At 44.4% G+C, this 9,487-nt stretch overlaps 1 protein-coding gene across 1 annotated transcript in view; it reads left to right on the top strand.

The window, feature by feature from the left end:
• Positions 1-9,487, top strand: part of LOC104082787 (transmembrane 4 L6 family member 1-like) — a 10,746-nt gene that overhangs the window by 871 nt on the left and 388 nt on the right. The window contains exons 2-4 of the mRNA XM_009586031.1: positions 2,759-2,824; positions 8,282-8,427; positions 9,179-9,365. Of these exons, the coding sequence (XP_009584326.1) occupies positions 2,759-2,824; positions 8,282-8,427; positions 9,179-9,365 (399 nt within the window). The remainder of the gene's footprint in view (positions 1-2,758; positions 2,825-8,281; positions 8,428-9,178; positions 9,366-9,487) is intronic.

Genomic DNA, 9,487 nt, shown 5'->3' with positions numbered 1-9,487 from the left:
CGCTCTTCCAATTATCTACCCAAGTGCAGATAAAAAGCTGAGCAAGTAATATGCATATGACAAGTACTGGCTGTTACGCAGCCAGTGCAGATGGTAAACTGGCACAGAGCTGGCTACCTGCACGTCAAAAAAATGAATGTTTAAGAATAATTAACTTAGAGAAAAGCAAGTCTCATTCATAGTGAGGCTATGATGCAGCTACCACTTAAGTCTATGGAAAAGCTACAATGGATGTGGTTCAGACTCATATTTCTCAAAGCAGAAACATGGTATAAGATCATTCAATAAATTGTTCTCCACCAGCAGCTTGCCTGCTTCTTCTTCCAGCTACCACTTGGGCCTATTACTCATGCTGAGCTTGAACGTAAGCATGAGTTTGTGGAAGGAAGAAGTGGAACTACATGAGAGACCTGTGGAAAATTTGTATCACTGCAAGCCCAGGAGTCGTTGGCGTTCAATGAAAGGAAAGACAGATGTTAGGAATGAGAGCGTCACAGGCTCATTGAAAACGTGCCTTCTTTTAAGGCTTCCACAGAGGCTTGCCTGTGGCCAGCACCACATACATCAAAAATGAGAACAGCAAGTGAGAGGGGAGGAAAAATTTGCATTGACCTTCAAAACACAGCATTAAGAGTAATTATTGATCCACAAACAATGCTGTTGAGTGTACGTGTTTTCCAGAAAACAGCATGACAAATGCCCACAGGTGAAGAGAAGGGGAAAGAAAGTATTATCATCAGCTCCATTTTCCAGGTGCTGGAAGCATGGAAAAATGAAGACTGTCTTCTGGGCCTCGTAGGGAGCTAAGCAAGGGGCAAGAGTGCCCCGTGACTGGCGCCTGGGCCGTATCCTGATTCCACAGCGAGGACAGACCGGGCTGCACTGTGTTCCCCCATGCACCCAGCTTCTCCCTAAAGGAAACTCAGGAAAGTCATGCCAACAGGTTGCCTGACCTTGGAGAAACTCCCTGTATCCAGGACACAGCCTCCGGAGCCAGGACTGTGGGGGAAACTTCACAACAGCCTGGCCTGGCTCTGTGAGCCACAAAACCTGCCTCCACCTGGAAACTTCATCCATGGACTGATACCTGGACCGTCAGCACGCTCTTTGGCTGAGCAGCCAGCCCCACCTTTTCCTCCTCCTCTGCTGCTTCTCTAATGGAAACGTATATGACGTGAAAACCTCTCCATTTCCTTACTTCAAAAGTTTAGGGTGTAAAGAGAGGAAAACTGGCTCCGTGTGTCATAGTGACGTCTTTCTTGATGGAAAGCCCATATGCAACACTGGGAAATGCCTGACTGAGCCATGGCTCACACGCAGCCCTCATTTTACTGACAAAAGCCCAATCTAGCAAATTCTCATTCCCATGTCATAAGGCAGGTGTTTATAATCAGGCACTGCAAGAAAAGAAAGCTGCCAAGCAAACCCTTCATCCTGAGCCAGGCTAATAAATGACACAAAGGTGTTCACAGCTTAGATGGGAAACCTCCAAAGAAGAAAGAGAGCCCTGGAGGAAAGGGAGTGTTGGTTTGAGGTATTAGCTCTCCTTCTGAGTGCCAGACAGTGGCATGCTGGGGCTGAAGCTGCCTTGGGGACCACCTGTGATTATTTAAGAGCTGACTTCTTTCCAGGAAGAGGAACATCTTTTTAACCTCAATGCTCTACATCTGCAGGCCTCCAGCTGTGGTCCGGCGACCACTGCAGGTGCTGGAGGCTGCCTCTGGAGTGTGCATAAAAGGCAACAGAGAGAAAATCCTTTGAAAAATATTTAGGGGCCTGCAAATCTAAGCAGGTCTCATAACACTGTCCTGCACAGTCTAACAGAGATATTCACAGTACACATATAAATTCCCTGGGCTTCATTCTGCTCTTCCTGCCCTACATGGGACAGTATGTCTCCAACATCTAGTCAGGCTGGTTTTACAGCTTTTACCTTTTTTGTTTGTTTGTTTGGGGGGGTTTCCTTCTTCCATTAACTTTATAGGGACCATTTCCTACTTTCTCACATACTCATTTTCTTGCGTTGCTCTTTGAGATGCCTACACAAGTAGTGGTGGGCAGAAGCAAGGCAGCAGGAGTGCTCTGGTTGCACAGCTAGACCCACAAAAGCTTTCTTGCCCTCTAGCTACCAAACTAAATGCAGCTTTGCCTATCTCCAGAGTGCCTCTGTAAGGTGGCACTATATCCTGAGACACAGATGGTTGCTGAACTCCATTGTACCAGTCCAGCTCCATCTGATAATTACCATGGAGAAAGCTGATGTGAACTGGGAGTTCCCTGTTGAGTGAAGTGCATTTTGTAGGTTTTCCAGAAGCTTAGCACAAAGAACCAATGTCAGATGTGTTTCAGGAAGCTTAAGACTGGTTTCCCAATTATAATCCAGAGCAGGATGCTCAGAAGATTTAAACTGACATAATTCTTGCTCCAGTGATGCATCTTTTCTGAGCAGAAGTTCCATTTTCTCCAAACTGACATCTTTGTTCCTGAAAAAAAACAACAAACCCCTGCTGAAAAGAAGCAGTATAGCTTCAGCAGCCAGAATTACTGTACCAGAAACTTGCCAGCCAGCTCTAGCTGTAATCCCACGCTTCTTCCTGAGTTACTCGTCAGCAAGCACCAACATCTAAGCAGGTGTAACTCACAGAGAAGAGGCAGAAGGTGCTTTGCATTTGAGGCACATGATGCCCCAGCTCCTAGATGTTAAAAACCATTCCAGCAGAAGTACTGCACACCAATTCAGCTTGTGCTTTTCTCACAGGTTATTTTGCCGGCATTCATGATGCTGGGAGCAGGCGGAGCAGGATGTTGCGCTAACAGATGTGGGGTAAGTGGATATTTATGTGTTGAAATGGCACTATAGGGTTTGCACAATAGATCTTAAATGGCTGCTCAGCAGGTGGAAACGTACAATGACAAACCATCACACCACCATCAACAGCCATGTCAGGGAAATGCAGAAGAAGAGCTTGATCTACAGCGTCCCTGGGCTGGGGCTGAGAGCTCAGTTAGCCAATAAGAATGATATTGCAGCCACTGATATGAGGGAAATCATACTCAGCCAGGGCAGGTAGTGGAGCATTTAGCCACATCACTGAGGGCAGAGGGGGACAAAGCTACTTCACTCCACCCCACATAAAGTAAAGCACGGCTCCAGCTTCCTCCTGCTTGAGGTGATCCTAAAGATTGAGACAGCTGCCTGTTCCTTCTGCTTTCACCTGGTCCTGTTTCCTCTGTACCCTTCCATGGCAATTTGCTTTTCCACAGGTTCATCCCTGCTTATCTCTGTAGGGACAGATAGGTCCCCTACTTTGCAGGCCCATGCTAAAAGCCTGAGCTGCTGCTGGCACTAAGGAGCCAGCACTGCTTCCTGGAGGCTGGTCCCCATGGAAGGCTTTGACCCATAGCATGCACCTGCCCAAGCGTTATGCACATGAAAGGTGCAAATGCAATTTGGGCTTTCTGTCATCCAGAGAAAGGCCAAAGAGACTTTTTCCCTTGATAATTAAGAATATTATAAAGCAACATGTTATACAGGCATCTCCATTAATCCTCAAGCCCTGGCACATGTGGCTATCATTATTAGCAAGAATAAACTGACTTAGAAATGTTTTTTTAGTCTGCATCCTTCCCAGAAGCAGCCTGGAATGAGAGATTCCATACAATAAAGCATGTCTCTTCTGTACTCTTCAATTAATATTTAGTTTGATCCATGAGAAGACCTTTACCTCTTCAAGATGTTTTACTTAAGTTAATTCGTTATTCATAATACCAGAATAACATTCTTCATTAGGATGTCAGCAAGTACATCCCAAGGGACATGTCATTACATTGATTTTACCAAATGTCACATGCACAGAGAGGACGCTAACGACGGCCAAGTAGGCCAGTTGCAGAGCTGGGATGTGAGCCTAGGCACCCTGATCCCAGCTGCTGGCCTGAGCCAGCTGCTTCTCCTGGTTTTGAGTGATGTAGAAAGCGATGGTGAAAAACAGCCGTACTGTGGGTGTTCCCACGCTCTGCTGAACGTGGTAAGTCAAGAGGGGAAATTCAGCTGAACCGGGCTCAGTTCACACGGCATCTCAGGGCTCCCTTCTGCATCCTTCATCCCAGCAGTAAATATTACAGAGCCAAGAGTCAAACTTCCCCAGACTGGCTGGGTTCACTCCCCCAGCCCACCGATGCAGGTTGTAGCACAGTGCCGTCCAGCAGCCCACATCCACAGACCCCACCCCTTCACTCCTCTCCACCACCCTCTCGCTGTCTGAGCCGTTCCTAGCAGCAGCACATGGATGCCAGGTATCCTGTCTGCACCTTCCCATCACTGATCGGTTACCTACAAGCTGTTCCTCCTCTTCCTTATTTGCTTTTATAAAGCAATACAACAGACGATGCTGAGAAAGTAGTTTGATTATGCGCTACAATATTTGTATAAAGAGAGCTAGCTGATGGCCAGGTGATGATGCTACTCAAACCAAACTAGAGAACAGGCTTGGTGAGGACAGTATATCTTTGAAAATGCTGTCTTCTGGGACTGTGGGAATCGCTCACCTCTTTGAGGTGGAAAGGGGTGAAGCTCTACAAGTCACTCTATGGTTTAAACAGAATGTGGCTCAATGTAGAGATGAGATAGGGACATGAGCAAAGAGCGAGTGGCTATGAATGGCATTAAACCAACCATTTCCCCTGCACAGCTCCTGGGGAAGAGTGATTTCCAAGCATGCAGAAAGAGGTGACTATTGCAGGGAGATCTGAAGGCTAATGATGTGCTTCTTCAGGAGAAGAAACCTCAGGGAATCTTTGCTTTGGGGATAGTGGGAGGAAATGCAGACACCCACAGCAGGGTTGCTCAGATGCCCTGACCATATGGGCTGTATACCCAAGGTGGGGTATGGTGTGAATCACCAGGCACTGGAGAGCAGAGGAGCCCTGGGACTGGTTCAAACATGCCTGATGGCAGCGACTTCCCAAGGTGCCAGAGCTCCTTGCGAGGTGGGTCTGGGTGGACCTGATACTGGGTCCCCAGCTCTTGGTGGCTTGTCCACCAACTTCTACCTACTGGCATAGAAATAGCCCACACTGGAGCTACTCGGGAGCCTCTGTAATCCAAAGGTTATTTGTCCACCTTTCTGCTTTGGGCACCTTAGGTATAAAATTACCATTTACACTGAATACTCAGCATTGCTTTTCATAGGGAAAAAAAAAGGCTAAAGAACTAATACTGATCAGAATTATTATTCAATCAGAACATAACGATTTTCCTCAGGGTAGGGACTCTATCCTATTATATTTTGTGCAATCCCCGGTTTAATAGTTTCAGACTTCATCACTGCCTTTACACGCTGCTGAAGTATCAACAACAGTAATAATAATTACTAAATTTCTCATCCTTTTATTCATCTTATTGCGTTCTCCAGTTCACAGTGATTATGTGCTGCATTGAGTAAGTTTTTTCATTAATCCATTTTAAATTGTTGCCTGCAAACATACCTACATGCCTTCTTGTCCTTGCATTATGGAGTAATGATTTTGGAAAGTAACAGATTTAGAAAGCTTCCGTGTCTTGCAGCTTAGTGTGTACACAACTGAAAGCATCCACTGCACTGGCATAATGAGGAAAAAAGGTCCCCCAAAATATAGCTTCTGTTGTTGCATCAGCAAACATACTCCAATATTTCTCTCTAAGCCTTCCTTAAGAGTTACTAGTAGAACAAGAGTAGCCATAGCAGCTTTCCAGGCAAACAAACGTAGATAAGCAAAGATATCTGGATAACCAGACAGGATATTAATTCCACAAAAAAACACCTACAGAGAAAGAAACAGAGAAGAAGAAATGTGCATGAAACAAGAACCAGGGCAATAAAGAGCAGCACAAGCTGGGACAGGAGGAACTTGGTAACTTCACCAAAGCAACTGATGCAAATGCTCAAAGAATGAATGCTAAAAGTCTTCATCAGCTCACCAGAGACAATCCAATTGTGTGAAGGATAAAGCAGGGAAAACATTAAAAGAAAATCAGCAAAAATGATCAGCTAAACCTTTGCAAGAGGTAGAGAACAGGCCAACTCCATGGGAAACTAATTTCAACAAACTCAAGCACCCCAGCTTAGACCTCATGTTGCAACTGAAGGAAATAAAAAATTTGAAAAAAAAGTGATAAATGAAGATGGTACAGCTAGGGAAAATGCTGAAAGGTTGAGATGATGCGATAGTTAATAAAATTGTTGGATTTCCGTAGAATATGGGACAAGCCTCCAGAAAAGACTCCAGAAGAGTAGATATAATGGGGAAAAGCCACTGTGTGTCTAGAAAATGCCCAGGAGAGCCAACTTAACAGCTGCTGCAACTTCAGACTCCCCTTTCAGTGACAAGTAGTCTTTGTCCATATAAACATGTGCACAGTAAAGGAAATAGGTGAGATGAAGCTAGCCATACAGCCAACAGATTTCAAATGAGAAAATCACGTGTCAAAGAAGAGTTATCAAAAACAGCACTGATGAGTACTACCAATACTAACCACTATCATAAAACATAGTAGTAGCAAAAGACCATATGACTTTTTCTATTAATTGTCTTTGGGATGCCCATATTGCTATGCTGTGCTAAAACTAATCATTAGCATAATTAAGATCCTTCAACCAAGATGCAGAATGCACAGTTGAAGTAAATGAGAAAATAGGTGGGGAGAAGTGGTTCAGCATAGGTAGGAGTTTCAGACAGTCACTCACCTTCACCGCGAGGCATGGCTGGTGACCTTATTATGAGAGACAGTGCATCAGCTAGAACCCAGCACTGCTTTGGATGATATACTAAATTAACTACATTTTGCTGACAATGAAGCTCTGCTAAGAGGCAACTCAGCCAACATGCAGATAAAGACAAAAAGAGTATCCAGCTTTGCAAAAAAACCCAGAGTTATTAATCAGTTATGATGAAATAAATCTCATGAGAAATCCCAGCAACTTCTAACTCAAGGATTGCTTTAGAGGCAAAAGGACACACAAAATGAGTCAATTCATACACTGGCAGCATGTGAGGTTGTACAGAAAGCAGTCAGGTCATCGGCTGGCAAGTTGGAAACTGCACTCATCAGCTTGAACACGTTTGGGTAGTGAATAGTTTTCAAGACTATGTCACAAATCTGCAATGTGGATGGTGGATATTTCCATTTGACTCTGTAATGCAGCGCCCTGTGGAGCAGCTGGCATTAGGAGAAGGTTTCTACCTTCCTTGTGGGCTATTAGATTTCACTGGTATTTGCTGGCAACAGGGAAAGGTTGCCAGAGGTATTTGGCTTTAAACCCAAGTCATGGACGGGAGTGTTTCCCATGGGCTTCCTCAGCCGTGCCTCTGCCCTGACTCCGAGGCAGTCTTGCTGCCTTGCCCCTGGTCCAGGTCTTCCCCCGGCTCTGTCAGTCTGCTCCAGAGTTTCCTTTTCTCTTCTCCTTCTTGGCAGAGTTGTGAACAACCACAGGCAGGGACTCTTAACAAGACTAGTGGGAAGCCTGTTCCAGATACAACACCAGTAGCACCTGCCTGAGATTCTTGTCTCTATATACAAAGAGCAATCAGATACATTCCATCCATTAATAGAAAACTACCCCAAAACAGAGCAAAGGTAACGTTTCTGTGGGAGTGGCCAATGCAAAACGTACAGGTGCATTACATATAATTCGAAGTCACTGCTGGTTCCTTGCCACATGCAGCATAATTAGATTTCTCAACACTAGCAGTGGTAACCACATGTCATGCTGTTGCAAAATGAAGGAAAGCAGTAATAAGAAAGGTTCTTTTGCATTCCTCATCAATTAGCAAAAACAACAATGCATATTCTGTTGCTTTCATACCTGGCTCGGTAGTTGCTTGCTAGTTTCTGTTGGTAAAAGGGCTGAGAAAAGTGCTTTTGGTGAAGAGGTGGAAATGCCAAGGCACATGGTGTGGACCACATCCAGCCAGTACTGGCTTCATATTGGCTTTTTGAAAGAAGGCCACCAGATTTTTCATAATTGATTGGTCAAGTATAAAACTCTGAATAATTAAAGCTCTGGGCTTACCCACCTTTAAAAGCAAAACAAATACAGTCTGAAATCCTTTCAGATCTAGGATAGCTGCACTAGTCAGAAAAAGTCAACTATTTTTTATTCCCACAAATATCATACAGTTATTATGAGTTTCAGCATATAGTAAGAAACAGATAAAGATCATTTCCTTCCCATTCAGTGTAAGCTTTCCATGCTACTCAATGCCTCTGTGCATGTGATGTTGAAGGTCTTTTCCCTTTCAGATGCTGCTGTCAGTGGTCCTGGCTGTGCTGGGATTCGCGGGAGGAGCGTATTGTGCGGTCATCTCCTCACTGGGGCTGATTGGGGGCCCTCTGTGTGACACGGGTGATGGAGAATACCTCTACCCTTTCAGGAACGACACTCTGGAGTGAGTATGACTTACAGACTCCTCCAACTTTGCTTTCCCTAACCTCGCCCCCATCTTTTTAGAGCAAATGTGAATTTTTCGAAAGTGAACTGATGGTCCACCCAGTCTACAAATAAATTCACATTTCTCTGAGCCAGCATGTTCCAGCTGGTCGTGTCTTTGACCAAGGATCAACTTTGGGCAAACTGCCTGAGTTTCTTCTGTTGTGCTTGTCAGCAGCCCCTTGTGCAAGTTGCACCATGTTTTCAAAAGGCTGCTGAGCTGTGACTCCCATCGGAGTCAAAAGGAAATGTTCGATAAGTATGCCACATTAATCCGTTAAATCATCATGAATTGAGTCTACTCTGCCTACTTTTGAAAAGCAAAGCAAAAATCTTGTCTAACTCTTTAAAGTTAACCTTGGCAACCACACTCTTTAAGCCAGAGCTAGAGGTGGTGGGTGGACTGTTTGAATGGAGAATATGGAGACACGTTTTAAAACCATAAGGGACCTTTCCCTTTAGTTATTAGCACTGCCATAAAACAAAAGGGAGATTCTTGTGCATGCAACAAAGTACAGATGTGGCTCTCTTCCCTAGTCATCAACCTGCAAAGGCAATTCTGAAGATAATCACCAGCTTTTAACAATTATAGCAGAATTTGAGACTCACTTTGTGCAATCAAGCTTAGAAAATATAATGCCAGAAAACACAGAAAGCATTCTCAAATTTTTATTTTCTAATACATTGCCAATTATTTTTCTCTATCACAGAGACAATTATTTGTTCAACCAGACAACATGGAGCATTTGCAAAGAACCTGAAAACATCATCCTTTGGAATATCGTCCTTTTCTCTATTCTCCTGGCCATTGGTGTGATTGAAGCTATTCTTTGTTTTATTCAAGTCATCAGTGGACTTACTGGCTTCATATGTGGCACGTGTATGAGGAAAAGAAAGGTTGGTATGCAGTAAAAGGTATCAGAGTGCTTTACGTTCTTACCACTTTTATTTTTCAGGATCTGGGAATAGTTACATGATCAGAGAGACCTGCACAGCCCCTGAATGAGCTCCTCCGGGAA

This window comes from Fulmarus glacialis, unplaced genomic scaffold (genome assembly GCF_000690835.1).
Source record: "Fulmarus glacialis isolate BGI_N327 unplaced genomic scaffold, ASM69083v1 scaffold19849, whole genome shotgun sequence".
NCBI classification, from domain to species: domain Eukaryota; kingdom Metazoa; phylum Chordata; class Aves; order Procellariiformes; family Procellariidae; genus Fulmarus; species Fulmarus glacialis.
Note: the sequence above shows the minus strand (reverse complement) of the source record. Positions and strands in the feature narration are given on the sequence as shown.